This window comes from Dacryopinax primogenitus (assembly GCF_000292625.1).
Source record: "Dacryopinax primogenitus strain DJM-731 SS1 chromosome Unknown DACRYscaffold_17, whole genome shotgun sequence".
NCBI lineage: Eukaryota > Fungi > Basidiomycota > Dacrymycetes > Dacrymycetales > Dacrymycetaceae > Dacryopinax > Dacryopinax primogenitus.
This window is the reverse complement of record NW_024467214.1, coordinates 638,354-657,362: the sequence shown is the minus strand read 5'-3', so window position 1 is coordinate 657,362 and position 19,009 is coordinate 638,354. Positions and strand designations below refer to the sequence as shown.

General features: G+C 54.3%; 7 protein-coding genes across 7 annotated transcripts in view; 5 read left to right on the top strand and 2 right to left on the bottom strand.

Annotated features, from left to right (window-relative positions):
- The window catches only part of DACRYDRAFT_56486 (uncharacterized protein), a gene marked incomplete at both ends in the record, with an annotated part of 2,434 nt that extends 671 nt beyond the window's left edge, over positions 1-1,763 (top strand). The window contains 3 exons of the mRNA XM_040775376.1: positions 92-458; positions 509-1,098; positions 1,149-1,763. Coding sequence (XP_040625993.1) covers positions 92-458; positions 509-1,098; positions 1,149-1,763 — 1,572 coding nt within the window. The remainder of the gene's footprint in view (positions 1-91; positions 459-508; positions 1,099-1,148) is intronic.
- A 379-nt stretch (positions 1,764-2,142) lies between these two features.
- Positions 2,143-4,003, top strand: DACRYDRAFT_83007 (DUF21-domain-containing protein; the record flags this gene model as incomplete). Its single annotated transcript, XM_040776606.1, has 6 exons — positions 2,143-2,435; positions 2,488-2,683; positions 2,733-2,880; positions 2,931-3,136; positions 3,185-3,506; positions 3,558-4,003. Exons 1-6 carry the CDS (start codon positions 2,248-2,250, stop codon positions 4,001-4,003), a joined length of 1,506 nt encoding a protein of 501 aa, XP_040625992.1. The 5' UTR covers positions 2,143-2,247.
- Positions 4,004-4,189: 186 nt separating this feature from the next.
- On the bottom strand, positions 4,190-5,233 carry DACRYDRAFT_83004 (ChaC-like protein; the record flags this gene model as incomplete). The annotated part of the gene is made up of 7 exons (XM_040776605.1): positions 5,154-5,233; positions 5,033-5,103; positions 4,928-4,984; positions 4,757-4,856; positions 4,616-4,707; positions 4,462-4,566; positions 4,190-4,411 (listed from the first exon to the last, which is right to left on the bottom strand). The coding sequence occupies exons 1-7, from the start codon at positions 5,218-5,220 to the stop codon at positions 4,190-4,192; spliced, it is 714 nt and encodes a 237-aa protein (XP_040625991.1). The 5' UTR covers positions 5,221-5,233.
- A 3,359-nt stretch (positions 5,234-8,592) lies between these two features.
- On the top strand, positions 8,593-12,544 carry DACRYDRAFT_24158 (uncharacterized protein). The gene is made up of 3 exons (XM_040773575.1): positions 8,593-11,280; positions 11,329-11,835; positions 11,891-12,544. The coding sequence occupies exons 1-3, from the start codon at positions 8,605-8,607 to the stop codon at positions 12,332-12,334; spliced, it is 3,627 nt and encodes a 1,208-aa protein (XP_040625990.1). The 5' UTR covers positions 8,593-8,604; the 3' UTR covers positions 12,335-12,544.
- A 106-nt stretch (positions 12,545-12,650) lies between these two features.
- Positions 12,651-14,591, top strand: DACRYDRAFT_24157 (Oxysterol-binding protein). The gene is made up of 5 exons (XM_040773574.1): positions 12,651-13,419; positions 13,469-13,764; positions 13,816-13,929; positions 13,978-14,261; positions 14,307-14,591. The coding sequence occupies exons 1-5, from the start codon at positions 12,954-12,956 to the stop codon at positions 14,386-14,388; spliced, it is 1,242 nt and encodes a 413-aa protein (XP_040625989.1). The 5' UTR covers positions 12,651-12,953; the 3' UTR covers positions 14,389-14,591.
- Positions 14,592-14,702: 111 nt separating this feature from the next.
- On the bottom strand, positions 14,703-16,381 carry DACRYDRAFT_56669 (CoA-dependent acyltransferase; the record flags this gene model as incomplete). Its single annotated transcript, XM_040775385.1, has 3 exons — positions 14,703-15,510; positions 15,564-15,889; positions 15,992-16,381. The coding sequence occupies 3 exons, from the start codon at positions 16,379-16,381 to the stop codon at positions 14,703-14,705; spliced, it is 1,524 nt and encodes a 507-aa protein (XP_040625988.1).
- Positions 16,382-16,601: 220 nt separating this feature from the next.
- On the top strand, positions 16,602-18,680 carry DACRYDRAFT_101640 (DEAD-domain-containing protein; the record flags this gene model as incomplete). The annotated part of the gene is made up of 3 exons (XM_040767573.1): positions 16,602-17,859; positions 17,910-18,368; positions 18,421-18,680. 3 exons carry the CDS (start codon positions 16,602-16,604, stop codon positions 18,678-18,680), a joined length of 1,977 nt encoding a protein of 658 aa, XP_040625987.1.
- Positions 18,681-19,009: the final 329 nt, after the last annotated feature.

Below are 19,009 nucleotides of genomic sequence, written 5' to 3'. Positions count from 1 at the left end.
TCCGACATGCATGGACGAGTCTTCATTGCGCGTCGATGGCATCGGGAACGCAGTCATCTTCGATGTGATCTACGAGCGTCTTTCGCCAAAGCTCACTGTTCCGAAAGCGTCATCGGAGAAGGTTGCAGCGCTTGAAATCGAAGAAGCGACACTTCGCCGCGAGTTGAAGGTGCTCACTATTCAAACGTCGATTCTTGGCGACTTCTCGAAGAGCCTGACTGCGAAGGATGTGAATCCGTCGCAGCTTGTGGAGTTCATGGGGATACTTGAGGACAAAGGGACATCATTGGAGGAGATGAGAGAGAAGACACACAAACGATTGCAGGAAGTGCAGTTAGAGATCGCAGTGGAGAGAAATGGACAGATCCCGAGCGAGGAGGCGCGGAAGCTAGCCACGAAGGTCACAGTTATTGTGTTGGCCGAACAAGCCGGTCCTGCCGAGCTGACGGTAAAATATGGTACGTCCAATGCTCAATTGCCCAGAGTTCTGGCCTGACTACGGCTGTAGTTGTGTCAAATGCAGACTGGGAGCCTCTGTACGACCTGCGTGCTACAGTGGACGCCAGCTCTAAGGGTGAAAATACGACATCCATTTCGCTCAACTATCGCGCTTCTATCATGCAAACCACGGGAGAAAATTGGAAGGACGTCAATCTGGTCTTGTCTACTTCTTCCCCATTGACAGGGACGAACATTCCGGAACTGCAAACCCAGCGGATAAACGCCGTGACTGATTTCGCTTCCAAAGCCAGATTTAAGATGCGCGCAAACCCCGTGACTGCTTCCATGTCGTCCCCGCCTGGAGCTGCAATGCCTATGGCTCGCATGGCGACCGGTGGTATGCGACACCGCCGGATGATGCTCGCTGAACTATCGGAAGATGAGGAGGATGAACTCGAAGCGAGGCCGCCTCCTATGATGGGTTCCCGGAGGACGGCAACCAAGGAAGGCGCCCTCAGTACAAGCTTCCACATTGAGGGTTTCAGCAATATTCCCACCGATGGGACTACGCATAAGGTCGCCATTAGCGTTCTGGATCTCACGGCAACACTCGAGTGGATCGCGGTGCCGAGGCTGAACACGAGTGCATTCTTGCAGGTGTGTATCTCCAATTACGCGGCATGTCTGTCTCCTGAATGCTTCGACAGTGTCACATCACGAATTCGTCAAGATATGTCCTCCTTTCTGGTCCATCTAATGTCTTCCTCGATGGATCCTTCGTTGCCAAGTCGACCATCCCGCTTGTGTCACCTCAGGACACATTCGCATGTTCCGTCGGTGTCGACTCTTCCATACGCATCAATTATCCGCCGCAATCGAAGAAGGCGCGCACCCAGGGCTCAGGAAACTTCCTCAGCTCCTCTAAGCAGGACGTGACTCTGTACACGCAGTATATCAGTGTTAAGAACACACGTACGAGCACGGTCAAGCTGCTCGTTCGGGACATTGTGCCTGTTTCCGAGGAGCAGAGGTTCAAGATCACAGTATTGGAACCAAAAAAGCTGGGGGAGGCGAAGGCGGGTGAGGATATTAAACTCGGGCAGGATGCATTCTGCTATTGGGCGAGGAAAGACTGGGATACGAACGAGAAGGGCACTGTAAATGCTGGAAACCTCAGCAAGGGGATTCACAAGAGCAGCCAGAACGAAGCACCTGACGGACAAGTGGAATGGGTTCTCAAGCTTGGGCCAGGCAGCACCCAAGAGCTGATGCTGAGTTGGGAGATTGCTGCGCCGCAAGGGGAGAAGTGGCAGATGCGCTGATTATTGGGTGGAGAATAAACTGCTCCTCTTAATTGGATGTTCTAAGGTAGGCTGGTTCGCAATGACAGATATGCCTGCCAATATTCTGTGTCAGCCGGATCGTAATTCCGGCCAATAATATCCCTTACGTTGACACGTGCAGATCATGGCAGTACCCGAAACAGGCAGCTTTTGCTGTAATTCCGAATTCATCCCGTCTCGCGGCCCAATTGTTGACCAGAATTGTTCCATCACGATGCAATCCAGTTGATCAGGTTCTTGATAATTCCATTTTTAGTGGGTAATTCAGAAAAGGTAAAGATCACGTGATCCCTTCCCTTACTTGGCAAAGGAATCGAGACTTCGTCGTATCCCCGCCACCTTACCCCTTCGGCTCTACCGATATTATTGCACTGCTGCGCTGAGCGATCACTGTGCCTACTGCCTCTGTCGGCGTACGCGCTCATAACATCATTGCTGTTCTTGTCTACTTTGTGGCTCAACGATGTACCTGCCTACCGTAGTACACGTCTCGCGCGCCGGCATCCACCTCGCACTCCAGACGAGGCATGCACACGGTAACAGTCCGGTCTTTGACGACCCATCGGATCATGAAGAATGGGGCTCCCCGGAGTTCTATGGGAAACTCCTCGTTTCTTTGTGCTTGGTATTGGCTGGCGGTGTCTTCGCTGGGTGAGCAAATGCGTTCTCTATCCTCGTGTGTCGATGACTAACTTGACACCAGGCTCACGCTTGGGCTGATGGGCTTGGATGAGCTACATCTCAGGGTTCTCGCCACCAGCTCAGATGATCCGGTAGAGAAAGCAAATGCGGAGAAGGTGCGAAGGCTTCTACACAACAAGAAGCACTGGGTGTTGGTCGTCCTGCTATTGAGCAACGTGGTCGTCAATGAGTCGTTACCTATATTCTTAGATGATGCTGTGCGTATGCTTACAGCGTACCTGTGTACTCGCTCACATATTGAATCAGATCGGTGGAGGATTCTGGGCAATTGGTATCTCTACAACCTTGATTGTCATCTTTGGAGAAATCATCCCGCAAGCCGTTTGTGCGCGCTATGGATTGTCAATAGGAGCGAAATGCGTCTGGTTTGTCTGGCTCCTCATGTGGATATTCGGTGAGCATCATTCTCTTCATCAGGTCTTAACAGGCTAAAGAAGTTTGTAGCGCCCATTGCATGGCCTATTGCGAAGTTGCTCGACCATGTTCTCGGAGAAGACGAGGAGCACACATATAAAAAGGCAGAGCTCAAGAGTTTCTTACAGCTTCATAAAAGTGGAGCCGAGCCTCTACGAGACGACGAGATTAGTATCCTGAATGGTGTGCTTAGCCTGAATGAAAAGGTCGTCTTAGATATTATGACACCCATTGATGTAAGTCGTTCCTGCAGTGACCAGGCAAGTAGGCTGACACGAGGGCAGGACGTTTCGGTCATCTCATACGACAAAATCCTCGACAACGAGACTGTCGAACAGCTCATCGCTTCCGGCTATTCCCGCTTTCCAGTACACGAGCCGGGCAGAGAGCGCAGCTTTATCGGCTTGTTACTCATCAAGCGTCTCATCGCATACGACCCGGATGACAGCTTACCGGTGTCTGCGTTCCCTCTGTCGGTCTTGCCCGAAGCGAAGGCGAGCATCAACTGCTTCCAAGCGCTGGACTACTTCCAGACGGGGAGAGCACATTTGCTGTTGATTACAGAGCATCCTGGAAAGCCCTATGGTGCACTAGGTGTCATCACTCGTGCGTCTTCTCATGTTTATCTGTTAGGTGCAAGCGCTAACACCTATTTAGTGGAGGACATCATCGAGGAGATGATCAACGAAGAGATCGTAGACGAGACCGATCTCTACACTGACAACCACACGCGTCAAGCCGTCAAGCGGCGAGGAAACGCAGCCGTCATGCGAGGCATTATCGAACAAGGACGACGAATAGCGAAGGATTCACGCGCTACTTCCTCTGACAGCGACGCGCGCAACCTGAGTTTATCGAGGGGTCCTACGCTGGAACCGACGGCACATGCTGCAGGGGAGACCACGCGATTGCTGACCATCGTCGAGAGTGCTACATATGGGAGGACGAATGGTACGCAGAATGGAAATAACGCGAAAGACGCGACGATCGTGGAGGACGGGAAGGATGGGCACGATGCTAAGCCTGAGCCTAATGGCAAGGGTAAGGACGGGAAGCTTAAGGATGGACAAGACAGTGCTGCGGGCAACGCGCCTCCGTCATAACCCTCGCCTAGCCGTGTCTGTTCTTGGTAGCAATTGACACGCAATAGTTGGATTTGAGCTTCCCCCCCCTCTCTCTCTCTTTTTCTGTGCTGGTCTGTGTTAGGGTTTATTGGGGACGAGCGCAGAGCTATAGGACAGATGTGCAGTAGGGCTACATTCGGGATTGTCTACATGTTTCTATCAATTCTATGTATCTTCATTCACCATGATAGCGACTTGTGCGAACTGCTCCCCCTGTGGTTCTTCCATATTTGAATCGGCGACATCTTCCCCAGCAGGGAGCAGCAGCAAACCTGCACGTTCGTCCACCTCCAACGACTGGACTCGCGTCTCCAGAGAAGCGAGATGCACATCATGGCTCCCAGGTGCAAGCTCTCGAATCGCCTTGGCAAGCCCATACAAGTAATCCTGGGACTCGGTCAACGACTGAATACCGGAAAGTGGAAGGAGGTGCATACTCGGTTCGCCCCGGAAGGGCCGGTGCAACTCCATATACGGTGAGCGAGATAGTCCAGCGGCTCAGGGCCGACGAACGAGGGGTTGCTGGCTAGCCCGACGTATAACTGGCATAACTATATGAGCGGGGATGTGTGGTAAGGAGGAGGGACGTACTATACACTGGGGTATGATAAGCTCTTCCTTCCCGTTCACGAGGTTGTAGATGTCTTCCGTGTGCACGGAATATCCGTTCTTCTCTCTGTAGTCTGGATAGTGTCAGTCAGACCTGGCCCTTGCGGGGAAGGGGCGACATACCTAGATATGCTCGTACCTCATCCTCGTACTGGGGATCGATAGTGTATGCCACACCCCAGACAATGTCTTCCTTGTCTGCGGCTTCTTCGTGTCTCCTCTCCTATCATAATAGATGGAAAAGCTGCATTCAACGTCTGTTCGGGGTTATGGGTAGAAAGGAGTGGGACGCACTTCTGCCAATGTGTGCCATTCGCCCCAGGGGATGATGGTCACTACCCTTCCAGGACGCTACCCCGAGTCAGGATCGGATGTGAGCTGAGAGTGAACATTACAGACCTTGATGGTACCTCGATGATCCCAGGAGCTTTGTGCAAACCGTCGGACGTAGCCTTTCACATAACCTGGTCCTGAGTGGTGTCAGCAAAACGCTGGAAGAGAGGGCGATGACAAGCCTCACGTTGGTGAATCGTATGTGGTGGAGGCTTGAAGATGAGTGAACCGTAGCCAAAGACTGTGTATGTCATAACTGCATGTATTCCTAGATATAGTACATCAAGTTAAAGAATGAACAGAGTTGAAAAGCAAGGAAAGGGATCTCGCAACAACTGGTAACCACCAGAATTGCGTTTCCGTTCAGGGTGCCGGGCCGACATTGAAATGCGTTGGTAATTCTACAGCTTCTATATTTTCGCGAAATTCTATCCAGGAACATATATTCGTGGCTCGTGTAGAGGAACATGCGGCTATTGATATGCCACAGAGGTGTGTGGCAGACACGCGTTGACAGGTCATCATACAGCTGGTCTCTGACTTGTCACAGTGCTGATGCACTTCAGGTTAGTTTCGACCACAGGGCAAGCCCGTCAATTTTCTAATTCTTTGTACCAAGAAAGTCTTGACATCGTAGTTACTAGTAGTAGTTCATTAAATCGAGTAACAAATAGAAAAGGGCATGAGAAAGAAGAAGCCAAGTGCTACAAGGGAATAATTCTGTGCACACATTCCAAGCAAGGGTCGCCGCTCTCTGCCTCGAGGCTCTCCTCCCCCCCTCATCTTCTTGCTGCTCGTCGTCCACCGGCCGCTCACCGTCCTTGACGTCGCAAAATACCTGTTCTCGGCGCACGGCGTGTCATCTGTCGCTGTGCTATACCAGCCTAGCCAGTCAGACTAGAGCAAGCAGGCAGCGGACGACGCCTAGCTCGAGCTCGGATACCACCCCCGATACCCGGATACCATCCTCGTCCGACCAACTATCCTAACCTACAGTCACCGTGCGGCAACGATGGCAAGACGTGGTGGACCTGGACCGGGATTTGCAGCCTCGTCAATGTTCGAACAGGCGCCGCTGTTCGGGCCCGCCCTGAGTGCCGCACTCGCAAACAATACCCATCCCGTGCAGCTCCCTCAACGGACCCCACCACCTCGTATTCCAGGAAACTACCCGAATCCGCCGTTCAATCCACACCAGCAGGCTCACATTTCTCGCCCAAGTATGGCAGGCTTCATCCCCGCCTCTATGCCGCCTGGCGCTGGGTTCGCCCCTATGCCAGGAGCGATCGGTGGGCCGCTGCCCATGGGTCTGAACATCAACCTACCGCTTGGTGCTCCAGTAGGTATGCAACTACCAGTCATGCCGATGGTAGCTCCTGGATACGCTCCTCCAGCGTCCGCGTCCCCGGCACAGTCACTCGGGCATGGCCGATCGCCCTCCCAATTGCATATCCCGCAGCTCACACCGGGTCAACTTCACCCACACATACCCTCCCCGTCATCAGTGCATATGCCCACTATCTCTCCTGGGGGATTTCACGCGCATGCTCGCTCCCCCAGCCAGATGGCGGGTCCAAGTCCGACAGGATTTCAACAACGGAGCAGAAGGCAACCGAGTATTGGAGGACCACCGAAGGCAGCCCTCGGAGGACCTCAGGCGAAGAAAATCAACACTTCCATCGCCCCTATAACTGGTCCGATGACTCCTATCATTGCTACGGGCACGGCGAGCGCATTCGAGCGTCCGAAGAAGTATGTCGTGCTGCTTCCTCTTGAGAGTGGATTAAGCGGTCTGGACGATATCGAAGAAGAAGAGGAAGAGGGAAAAGGGGACGTCATCGCAAAGGAACAGGGAAGAAAAAGAAGTCTCTGGGCTCGAGGACCTGTCCTGTTCCTTGGTGAAGATATTCCGCCCGACGCCGACCCACACCTCTCCATATTCTCCCATGTTGAGTACGACGGGTTCGGGTCGGATATGGGGGCGCCGTATATGGTAATCATGCCTGCGTCTGTACGTGCCCTTGCCTCGCCGGTGCCATGACTCTGACACTGGTACTGATAATGAACACGTGTCTAGGATGCCTGGGCCCGGTATAAACAAGCGATGGTCGACTCCAAGCTGGCATCACTGGGCTATGGACAGCCGTCGAAGGAGCCACCTCAGATGCAGATGCCGGTACCCATCCCAGCGATCATGGCTCCCGCGCATGCGCATTCACGGTCACTTTCTGTACGTCCGAATTGCGTTACAGAATGTCCCTGCATATATTGACCACGTTTAGATGACGCAGATGTCGTCGGGCTTCCCTAACTTGCTCCAGTATAAGCTCTCTAAGCTGTCATCATCCTCGCCGCACGAGAGCCCGTCAAATGAGGCCCCACGCCGGGGACATCAGACCAGCATGAGCTTGAGTGCCGCTGCGCCTGAGTTCCAACCGCGCTTCCTCTTCCCCCCAAGAAACATTGGGATCGTCGCGGAAGAACAAGAGCCAGAGGAGGAGGAATCTCCCCCTCCTGTCACCGCACCCTCGTCAGTAGTAGACATCAACAAGCCGACAACAGCTGCCGATTTTGCGCGTGGGTTCGGTCTGGACGATGCCTCGGAAGACGAGACCGGTCTGACTGTCGATGCCGACATGGGTGAAGGTGATCTTTCCGGAGTATCCGTCTATCAAGATGTTAGAGAACGAAGTATCTCTGTTGATGGCTCCACATTCGGTACCGCACCTGAACCGGACCTCTCACTTCAAGCAAGCGAGATCGACTTCGAGAGCGCGATCAACGATGAGGAAGAGGATCACGAGAGGGAGGATCTCAGTGATGGTGCCGGGGACCTGGATGGCGAAGATGGGCAGGACGAGGATGACATGCGTACTCTGCCCTCACATTCGAGGCGACCTACTGCGACTGCGTTCTTCACCGACGCCGAGGAGACAGAGGTGCACGTGGACGGCGATCTCACGGTCCATGGCAGTGGTGATATGCCGAAGTTGGCGGATGAGCCTGAGGGTGAGAATGAGGAAGCTGTGGCTGACTGGACCGCAAGCGAAGACCCGCATACAGGTGAAGAGGAATTAGAAGATGTGGACGAGGACGACACGGTACGCATGCTGTTACCACGTGGTGATATGGATCAGACACTGACGCCTATATAGTCTGACTCGATGTGGTCCAACCCCTCTGACGAGGAACGCCATCGTCAGGAACGGCTTCACAAGCGTATGCTCAAGGCTCAAGGCATTCAACAACATCTGGCCAATCAGGTGTCTGTCCCAACTCGCTCCAACTCGGACCCTAAGACCGTTGTCCCCACGCCAGACTACGACAGCCCCCGTCGCCTGCCCAACTTCCCCAACCCGCCTATCGCAATGCCTCAGCCTGAAGCCGCCTATCTCCCGACGCAGCGCAGCGAGCGCTCATATAGCATGAACGAGCATAGTCAGGAGGACGCGAGTGAGGTCCTCTCGAACCCTAGCGAACAAGCCGGCGCAGTTGAGAATTTCACTATCGCCCCGGACCAGCCCATCCAATCACACGCCAGCGTGTACTATTCCCAGCCGCAATCCGCCTCATACCCCAACCCCTACGCACCGATACCATACTCTGCAATCAACCATTCCCCTCATGCATCCATAACCATGTCACATTCCAGATCTGCGTCTAATACTGTTTTCTCCCCCGACGGAGGCGTCGGTGGTCCGGGCCCAGCGCTCAATCCTCATGCAAAACCTTTCGTCTTTGGGACTTCTCATACTCGACCTGGCTCGTTTGCCTCGAACCCGCTCTTCCCTAGCTCGCCGCCCAGCGTGGCTCAACAAAACCCTTACCCCACACCGTCATCCATCACGATGCATGGAAAGCAAGCCTCCATTCCGCGACTCAATGCGCAAGCAGCCGAGTTTAAGCCCACATTCTCGGTACCCATCGACATGCCCGGCCAAGGTTTCACGTTCCAACCTCCGCCACAGGCACCTTCACTCACCTTCGATCTCCTGGACCAATCAACAAGGGTTGTAGACTCTGTAGATTCAGAAAATGAAGATGATCGGGCCGCTCAGGGTCGCGAGAAACGAAGACGGCGGACTGGAGAATCCGACGAAGAAGATCCCGAGTCTTCCGAAGACGATGATGAAGATGACGATAAGGAGAATGAATCTGTGCCTGAGGAGAGCGATGACGGCAACAAGAGGCAGCGGCTAGCTGGCTTCCAGTTTCCTCCACCACAACTACCACCACCGGCCCATTTGCAGTCTAGCCCATTCAGCCGCCGGATGACATTAGAACCAATCTCCACCGACTTCATTTTTGAGTCGCCCAATTGGAGTGCACGCGCCTCAGCCCCCGCGCTCATGCCTGTGCCGTCCATCGCGACTGATCCTGAGCCTTTGCCCAGAATGCCGCATAGCGCCTCCATCGCCGCGGAATTCAATCATCCCATTTTCACAACCAAGGTGCCAGCATCTTTATTCAAGGCTCTGAACGCATATGGCTCGGACAACGACAGTCGTGGCAAGCGGTCACGCGTCCATTCCAGCAGAGACTTTTTGACCGATGAGGACGATCTCAATGATGAGCTGTCTGATTCAAATGCAGCTCTGTTTGTGTCTAACTTGGTTGACTCTACAACCGTTGAAGCAAGCTCAATTGGTCAGTCACGTACTCTGGAAATGGCCATACAACAAGTGCCGATGTCATATGCTGCGGGATTGGTGGCTCCCTCGCATGCCGTTCATCGAGCATCATCGATGCCTCACATGCGTACACCTTCGCCAGGTCAAGATTCCCAAGCTGTACTTTCTAGTTCTGCGCCTGTCACAGTAGAGCAGATGGAAGAGCTCGAGGAACGCATTAGCTCATTCCTCACCCAGAAGATGGGTACATTGACGGAGGTACTCACCGGTGTTCTTGCTGGCCAAGCATCTCCAGCGCGACCCACAGATAGTCCAGCTTTCGATGTGGATGCCCTGGTTCAGAAGGTGGCCGAAGCTGTCGAATCGCGCATGCAGGATAATTTGCCTCTTGGATTGCACGCCCGGTCATCCTCCCTCGATCTCGGAAATTCACAGCTGGAGATCTTAAGAAAGACAATGGCGGCGCAATATGAAAACTTCCGCCAGCATTTGGTGGAAGATCTTGCCGAAGTCTGCCGTGAGACGCTTGCAACACGACCTGCTGAGTGGCAGCAAACTTCCGATGATACCCCTATTCTTGAGGCAGCCTTAGCCCGAACTGAAGAGACGATAACATCAACAATGTCCGGTTTCCGCGACTTGCTCAGCAATTCCAACAATCTTGCTGGTGCTCGAACTGACGATGATCGGGAGCTCTTGCTGTCTGAACTGTCGGCAATGGTTCTTCCCCAAATCGCCTCCCTTCGGGTTGAGCCCTTAGATGTCGACGTGCTCACCGAACAGTTGTCAGAAGCCGTCAAGCCACACATCTCACAACTAATTGATCTTGCATCCGACAAGAAAGAGACCGCTGGCCTGATTGTGCAGCGCCTCGGACCTATCTTATCTTCCATGATGCCGGCACCCCTAGATGTTAACGCTATCAGCGAGCAAATGGCTGGCTATGTGGAACGCCTCATGCCTCCTCCGTTGAATGTGAAGGCACTGAAGAAGGATCTTGTAGAAGGCTTGACCGAGGTGGTGCGAACCCAACTTGCGGGAGCTTTCGAAAAGCAGAAATTGGAGGAAATCGTTCCGCAGCTAAAGGACCATCTCCAGCCTGTCCTGGCATTGAAGGAATTAGTTCCCACCGCAGGCACGTTCGACAATCTTGTCGTAAAACAAGAGGAACTCTACATACAGAACAAGTCCTCCATAGAATCGACCAAGCAACTGCACACAAGTCTAAGATCCATGCCCGAACAGCTGTCGGTCGCCATCGAGTCTCTCGACGAGATGCGCGCACAACTCGCAAAAGGCGCCCAAGCGCTGGGAGAAATTCGAAATCTGGGGAAACTCGCTACCGAAAACGCTGATCTGCAGCAACAGCTGGCTGAAGCCTCGCGATCAGCTGTGGTTTTCCAGGGCGAAAAAGTGGCCCTCGAGAGTGCTGTGGCGTCAGCACAGTCCCAGCGAGATACAGCCTCTTCTGAACTCCGCGAATTGCGCATAGAGCTAGAAAGCTGGAAGATCCGTGCCTTGGATAACAAAACGCTGCGGGACGATCTTGAGAAGCAGGTTGCCGAGAAAGAAGTCGAAGTGATCGCCGCGAAGTCTGCGACTGCTTCGAGTCGTGAGAAGGTGGCTCAGGTAGAGGCAGACAAGAATGATGTGCTGGAGAACAACCTTCGTCTGAAGGCTCAGGTACGTGAAAGGCTTCTTTTCTGGTGGTTGCGTATTGAAGAAATGCAGATATCTAAATTGGAGCGGGAAGCCTCCAGTGCATCTAAGGAGGTAGAGGTCCTCAGGGAAAAGGTATCCCACTTGGAAAAGAGCCGTGAGGAAGCCCGCGCGGAACAAACACACTGGGATGAGATCCGCCGAACGGCTCAGCAAGTTGAACAGCTGACCAAATTGATCAGCGGTGCAGATGACGAAGAGCTGCAAGAGCTCCGTCGGCAGCGCGATCGTGCCAAGGTGATGGAAGGAGAGTTTGCAGCGTTGAAGAAACGGTTCGACGAACAGGAAACGAAGCTCGCCAACCTGCAGCGTAACGCAATCACTTCGAAGAACAGCATTGCACAAGTCCAGCAGCGCTCGACTGAGTGGGAGAAGAAATGGCACACTGCTGAGACAGAGCTCGCGCAGGTCAAGTCGGAACGGGAGACGAGTGAGCAGCTCATTCGACAGCTCGAGACGGAGAAGCAGATGTTGCGACGTCAATTGGATGATGGAGACCGCCGTGAAACGGAATATCAGGTTTGTTGTTGTCGATATTGTGCACGGTTTTCTATCGCTCACATGTTCCTCGCAGATTGAGCAAAGCAGCCTCCAGGCTGAGGTGCAGCAGCTCCAGCAAAAAGTAGATTTCTATTCTGCAAGTGAACAAAACCGGTTCTCTCGGTCTGCTTCGCGTGCTTCCGCAAACGGCCATTCGGGATACGTGAACGCGCCCTTCCCCTTCCGGGCATCAACCAGCATGTCATCGGACGACACCGCGTTCTCCTTTATCGAGCCTCCGGAACGCGACTCTCTGCCCACACCGCGCGGCACCAGCCCGCCTCTGCAGGGCCTCTGGGCGTCGATACATGCCCCGCGGCAGTCAGAACCTGAGCGGGCGACGACTCCCAAGGCTGTGCCCATTGCACCGAGCTTTGCACGGTCGTTCTCCATGAGGCAGAACAACCGCAGTGCTTCGCCTGCATTAAGCAGTGTGAGCGTTGCCCCAACGGAAGGCGACGACGGGTGGTGGTCATGACCGCCGCTTTCTCATCCTTCCGCATCCTTCTGGTCATATTAGCCTTAGCCACTCCTTGATCGGTTCTCTCTGTTCTTCTTATCTTCTTCACACGCTCGCTACCCTGGTTCAGCTTGGCATTCTTGCGCTACCCTCACTGTTTTATATCAACCAGCTCTGCTCTCTTGATATGTCGTTGTCCTGTTTGTCGGATATAATAAGTCTTGACTTTATATATATATATAACACATGCAAATCCGTAACAGAAAGAGACCATTGATGAGGAAGATGATTGATTGTTAAGGGACATGGCGTACCTTGACGGGCACCGCGAGGAGGAAAGGCAATTTACACTTCAGTACTCTTCACTACCTGTGTAACTCTCTCTTCTCCGACCACCTGCTTCAACCCCTTCTAAGGGTCATCATCTCCGGTGTCGCCGTTGCTGCATACACCCGCACCGCTTGACCACCTGCTCCTGTGCACGACCAAATTAAACGTGCCCGTCTATCGGGTCGTGTCACACGCCGCATCCCTGATTCCTGATTCTCTTGGACCTCCATCTGCTATTCTCTCTCGTGCATATACCTAGCCTTCTTGCACTTCTAGCACTACCTGCTCTTCCCACCTACTCGAACCGATGAACATCTTCAGAGGGATCCAGGCGCGCCTGCCGAGTGGCTCCTCGGGCTCCACCACTCCCAACAGCAACGGGAGTGGGGCTGATGACCGCCCACCCGAGGGTTCAGACCCAGACGACACCTCCTTGCTAGACGAAAAGCAGGGGTCGATCGTTCTCTCCCTCATCTCCCAGCTGAGGATCGGGATGGACCTGAGCAAGATCGCCTTCCCTACCTTTGTTCTCGAGCCCCGTAGCATGCTCGAGCGCATCACGGACTTTATGACCCATACGGAGATCCTGTTTGGATTGGAGAACGAGAGCGATAAGGCGGTGAGGTTCGAGAGGGTCCTGCAGTATTATATGCTTGGGTGGCACATCAGGCCGAAGGGGGTGAAGAAGCCGTATAACCCGACCATAGGCGAGATCTTCCGATGCAGGTACACCTACACGAACGGCACTGAGGGATTCTACGTTGCGGAACAAGGTGCGCGATACTATATACATGCTCGATTTTCCTAAGCCTCGTTGCACAGTATCACACCATCCCCCCGTCTCGGCATACTTCTTCCTCTCCCCGGCGAACAAGATCCTCGTTGTAGGCGAGCTGCGTCCCAAATCGCGTTTCCTAGGCAACTCGGTGCAAACAATCATGGACGGCGAGAACCGGATCACCCTGCTGGGCACGGATGACGGCGAGTACATCATCTCACTGCCCAACATGTTCGCGAGGGGGATCTTGTTTGGGAAGCTGGTGTTCGAGCTGGGGGATACCATCGATGCGATAAACGAGAAGACGGGGATGAGTGGGTCGGTAGAGTTTAAGACAAAGGTGTGTCATCTCACAGGACAAATGGACGGTAGTTCATCAGTGTGGGCGAAGGGTTTCTTCTCCGGGACTTATAATGTTGTGAAAGGCCAGGTACAGCAAGACAGAGAGACAATAGGCGAGATTTCGGGCAAGTGGAGCCATCATCTCGAGTATAAGGATCTCAAGGTTCGGCCTCCCCTGCTTTCTTAGCATTCTCTGATCGCCCCTTAGCAGTTCGGGAAAACACGCGTCTGGTTTGACGACGCGACCACCACGAGTGAGGAGCTCTCCCGGCCCACCTGTCATCCAGAAGAACATCAAGAACCGAACGAATCACGACGGCTGTGGTCGGGTGTCACGCGCGGGATCCGCGCAGGCGACCAGAACGCGGCACAGGAGGCGAAGACGATCGTAGAAGATAATGGGCGGAAGTACGCACGGACGCTGGACGAGCAGGGGGCGACGCATAACTCGAGGTTCTTCGAGTTTCGGGGAGGGAAATGGCATGCCAAGTTTGTGTAAGCCCTTTGCTTCCCTTCTGGAGCGCGTGCTGATGATTGCAGGCTGCCGGAGAACCTTGAGGAGGCGAAGTCCAAAGTGCAAGAGTGGATCTGGGCTGACACCCCAGTCAAGAAGGCCACATAAACCTACCCTTCTACGTATTTGTCCATATCATCCATGTCTCTCCACTTCCACACTCCTGCAACACCACGTTTGAATCAATTACGCAAGTCAATCATCCATCACTTCACGGCACTGCACCGCAGAGGAATTGCACTTGGTGCTACGCTAGCGTATCAAGCTCATATAGCAGTTGTAATATTTCCTATGACATGCGGTGATCTGATTGTGATGTTCGAATGTGGCAGCAAAGTATCACTCATGATGTACATCGACGACTTCACCTGCATGATAAAAACACTTCATTCCCCTCTGCTAAATACTATATACACCTCTCCTTACCTTCCCGCCCCTACCATCCTCCCAGGCTTCTCGATCCACCCCCTCCAAGTCTCTCCAAAAGCCGCAATCTCCGCCCCCTCCACAAACCGATGATCCCCGGCCCAACTCGTATCCATCTTCAGCCTCCTTCTGACCTGTCCGAGCTCACCACCAGAAGGGTCTACTTCGTCTACCCATTTCGCCCTGCCTAGGACGACGATGGCCAGCCCTATACCGGGGACGAGAAGCGGGTGGGCGGTGCTACCGGATCCTATGGCACCAACGTTGCTCACCGCAATCGTACCCCCTCGCCCGAACTCGGCGGGAGAGAGCTGGGAAGGCACTGTGCGGCCTAACCGTGCGAGGCGGGTGATGCGGCCTTGTAGCTCGTACGGTGAGAGCTGATTGGCGGCGAACAGCGTGGGCGTGTAGAGACCGGTGGGGGTAGAGAGGGCTAGGGAGATGTCGGCGTTGGGTCGGACGAGGAGGGAGGGTCGGTCCGTTGCAGTTGGGGACGAAGAAGCCGGAGTGGTGGACGATGTGGTCAAGGAGGCGGGAGAGGACGTGGGCGCCACAGTGCTCCTGAACAAGGGCCACTCCAGCATCGCATAAGCCAAAGCTTTGACCAAGAAAGGCAAATACGTCAGTCTCTCATACTCTTCCAGGGGATCGACCGGCCTGGGTTCCGGGGGGGAACAGTATATCGCATACGGGGAGACGGCGGCATGCTGGGGCGGAGGGGAAGGGAGGTACTGCCAGGGAATGGAGGCGTTTAGGGTAGGAAGGATATGGTGTAGCTCTGTGAGGTCGAGTTGGGTCGAGTACCTGTGAGAGGTTAGCTGAGGTTGGTATTAGGTTAGGAAAACAGGAGAACGAACCCGAAATGCGGGATCTGGAGGGAGGTCGTCATGCTCTTGTACATCGCCCATCTCGTCCTTCCAAGTTTTACGACCTCGTCTTTCTGTTCCATTACTTCTGGTGCGCTTGATGTAGATGCTGAGGCCGTAGCGAGGTACCGGTCTATATCTGCTTTCTCTGTCCTGCCACCGCGCCCTGTGCCAGGGGGAAGGAGAGAAAGGTCCACCCCTTTCTCCTTGGCATAGTGACGCACCGATGGGAGGGCGAGGATGTCCTCCCTCTGGGTCGTAAGATGCGGGGTAGGCGAGGAGCGGGGAATGTAGGTTTGGCGCTGGGGCAAAAGAGGCTGAGGGTGGGCGGGGTCGAGTGGGTGTGGGCGGCGTGGGAGGGCAGGCCAGGTGGTGGCTGGGGCTGCTCCTGATGAATGATGGTCTTCCTCTGCTGATACCGGTGTGGGTACCGGTGGCTTCGATTCCTTAACCACATCCGACTTCAGCTCAGTCCCCACACCTGGCTCATCAACATCGATCACACACAGCCTCCCTCCCACCTTGACCACCCCTCCCTCCTGGACACAAACCTCCATGACCCGTCCCTCCCAAGGACTGGTAATTTCCACACTGGCCTTGTCACTTTGGACCTCGCAGAGTGGATCAAACTGGAGCAGCCTTTGTGAGGGTGCAGCATGCCAGCGCAAGATCTCGCATTCTGTGATGCCTTCGCCTATGTCGGCGAGATTGAAGGTGCGTGGGACGAGGGTTGGGGTGGTGAGGTGAAGCGCTCTAAGGTGGGAGGAGGAGGAGATTCGCCTGCGTATGTGTGCGTGTATTCGCAGCATCGTTGGAGAGAGATGAGGAGACGGTGTGTGACCGTGACGTCTCAACACACGGCCGGATCCCCGCACTATGGCTTATATAATATTATTATGTACGCATTTCGGTGCCGTAAATAGCAAGACCCTGACAACTTTTTTTTTCTCTAACTTGCCCTGTGCCTTTAGACGGCACCGACTACGTTCCTGCATCGCTTAGTTCCTCACCCTTTACTTGTAATCTCTTATGGTGAAGATTCCTAAGGCCGCTCGTGCTGCAGCTGCAGCGGCTGCGGCGGACAAACCTGTTCAGAAGAGGATCAAGAACAAGGAGAAATATTTGCCGAAGGGTAATAAGGAGCGGAAGAGGAAGGAGAGGGAGGCATTGTTGAGCGAGCAGGGGAAGGCAGAGGGTGGGAAGGCAGAGAAGGAAGATGGGTTGGAGAGGCTTGACGTGAAGGACGCTGAAGAGTCAGAGGCCGCAAGGTTGAAACGAGAGAAGAAAGAAGAGAAGAAAAAGGTCAAAGAGGCTCGTCGGGTTGCCCGAGCGGCTGCTCTTCCGGAGGGTGAAGCCCCACCAGAAGCTCCCGCCCCTGCTGAACCGGAAACTGCAAAGGAGAGCAACGAGCGCAAGAAGAAGAGGAAGGTGCCTGCCGATGCTGATGCCGATGCTGACATTTCTGCGCCTACCACTGTCGCTCCGACCCCTGTTGACTCGAGTGGCACTCCGCAGGAGGAGCGGCCCAAGAAGAAACGCAAGAAGGACCGTACCATCGATTTGAGTGCAACAGCACCGACGACTGCGACCGTGACAGTGTCCGGCTCGACATCTACTACGCTCGCCTCCACGCCCGTCCCCACTGATCCATCCTCAATATCCCTCTACCTCTCGCAAAACCGCATCCACCTCTCCTCGCCCACTCCCTCCCCTCTGCTCACATTCTCCCAACTCCCGGTCCACCCCACTCTCCTAGAGCACCTGTTGTCACTCAAGTTCTCCCAGCCTACTCCTATTCAGGCGTGTGCTTGGCCTGCTCTGTTAGAGGGGAGGGATGTGATCGGCATCGCCGAGACTGGGAGTGGGAAGACCCTAGCCTTCGGTGTGCCTGCGCTCCAGTCTCTTGTCTCCAACACACCTGCCGGAAAGCCCAGCAAGTCTAAGCCCTCCATCAAAGTCCTCGTCGTTGCCCCCACCCGAGAACTCGCGCTCCAGACACACGATACCCTTTCCTCCCTCTCTGCCCCATTCAAGCTACTCAGCGTCCCTCTCTATGGCGGAGTACCCAAGCCTCCTCAACTGCAAGCGCTCGCCCAGCCGGGAGCGGCAGTGGTCGTTGGCACCCCCGGACGGGTCCTCGACTTTGCCCGTACTGGAGAGCTCGATTTGAGTGGCGTGGGGTACCTAGTGCTCGATGAGGCGGACCGGATGCTCGATAGGGGATTCGAGCCTGATATCAGGGAGATCGTAGGTCTGACCAAAAGAGAAGGGAGGCAAACAGCCATGTGTGAGCATCTTCAGCTTCACCTTCCCAAGGACAACGCTGACTCCTGCCAGTCTCGGCTACGTGGCCCGAATCTGTTCGCAGGCTCGCAGCGTCTTTCCAGCGTGATCCGTTTAGGATCACAGTGGGTGCCGAAGACCTAAGCGCTAACAAACGTGTAGCCCAGTCCGTCGAAGTGCTCTCAAGCTCGTACGACAAAGACGCACGCCTGCGCTCTCTTCTCCAATCGCTGAATCATTCCCGACAAGGCGGCAAGAAAGCGGAACAGGAACGCACCCTCATTTTCGTCCTTTATAAGAAGGAAGCCACGAGGGTTGAGCAGTCTCTTTCTCGCATGGGCTACCATGTAGCTGCTATACATGGGGATATGGGCCAACAAGCGCGGATAGCAGCGCTGGACGAGTTCAAGCAGGGAAGAGTCAAGCTCCTTGTCGCTACAGACGTGGCTGCACGAGGGCTGGACATCCCCGCCGTGGGCACTGTGCTTAACTACAGTTTCCCGCTGACAATCGGTGCGTCTTCCACCCTCCTCACGCAAGTCACTTCATACTAACATGAACACAGAGGACTACATCCACCGAATTGGCCGGACAGGTCGTGGGGGCGCCTCGGGCAAATCGATCACGTTCTTCACCGGAGAGGCGCACGAAAAAGCCCTCGCGGGTGAACTCATGCGTGTCCTGCGCGACGCGGGGTGCGAGGTACCCGCCGAGATGTCAAAGTTCCCCAATACGATCCGGAAGAAGGAACATTCGGTGTATGGCGCATTTTATAGGGACGATATCCCGATGGATGCAAAACCGAAGAAGATCACGTTTGATTGACAGACGGGAAAGAGGGTTTTGAATATGGCGAAGTATTGTATGGCTCACTTAGACACTCACGATTACCCATACAATGTGCATGCATGCTCATTGTTTGCTTCTGTCGTCTTGAGATGAGTCGAGCATGTCCATCAGCTGGAATACTACTGTGCAAGTTGCGGACACTTGGCCTACGATACACGATTCCATTACATTCATTCTATATACGCCTTCATCTTTCATCTCAACACCGTTCCATGTTCACTGGGGTGAGGGGTTGATACAGATTCTCCAGTGATACCCAATGACAACTTCTCGGCCCTGCACAGCGTGTTGATATGAAAGAAACC

Coding starts and splice junctions, on each gene's coding strand:
- DACRYDRAFT_24157 (XM_040773574.1), top strand. CDS start 12,954: ATGAACATCTTCAGAGGGATCCAGGCGCGCCTGCCGAGTGGCTCCTCG. Junction 13,420..13,468: donor ATTCTACGTTGCGGAACAAG/GTGCGCGATACT, acceptor CTCGTTGCACAG/TATCACACCATCCCCCCGTC. Junction 13,765..13,815: donor CGGTAGAGTTTAAGACAAAG/GTGTGTCATCTC, acceptor GTGTGGGCGAAG/GGTTTCTTCTCCGGGACTTA.
- DACRYDRAFT_24158 (XM_040773575.1), top strand. CDS start 8,605: ATGTCACATTCCAGATCTGCGTCTAATACTGTTTTCTCCCCCGACGGA. Junction 11,281..11,328: donor ACCTTCGTCTGAAGGCTCAG/GTACGTGAAAGG, acceptor GAAGAAATGCAG/ATATCTAAATTGGAGCGGGA. Junction 11,836..11,890: donor GCCGTGAAACGGAATATCAG/GTTTGTTGTTGT, acceptor TGTTCCTCGCAG/ATTGAGCAAAGCAGCCTCCA.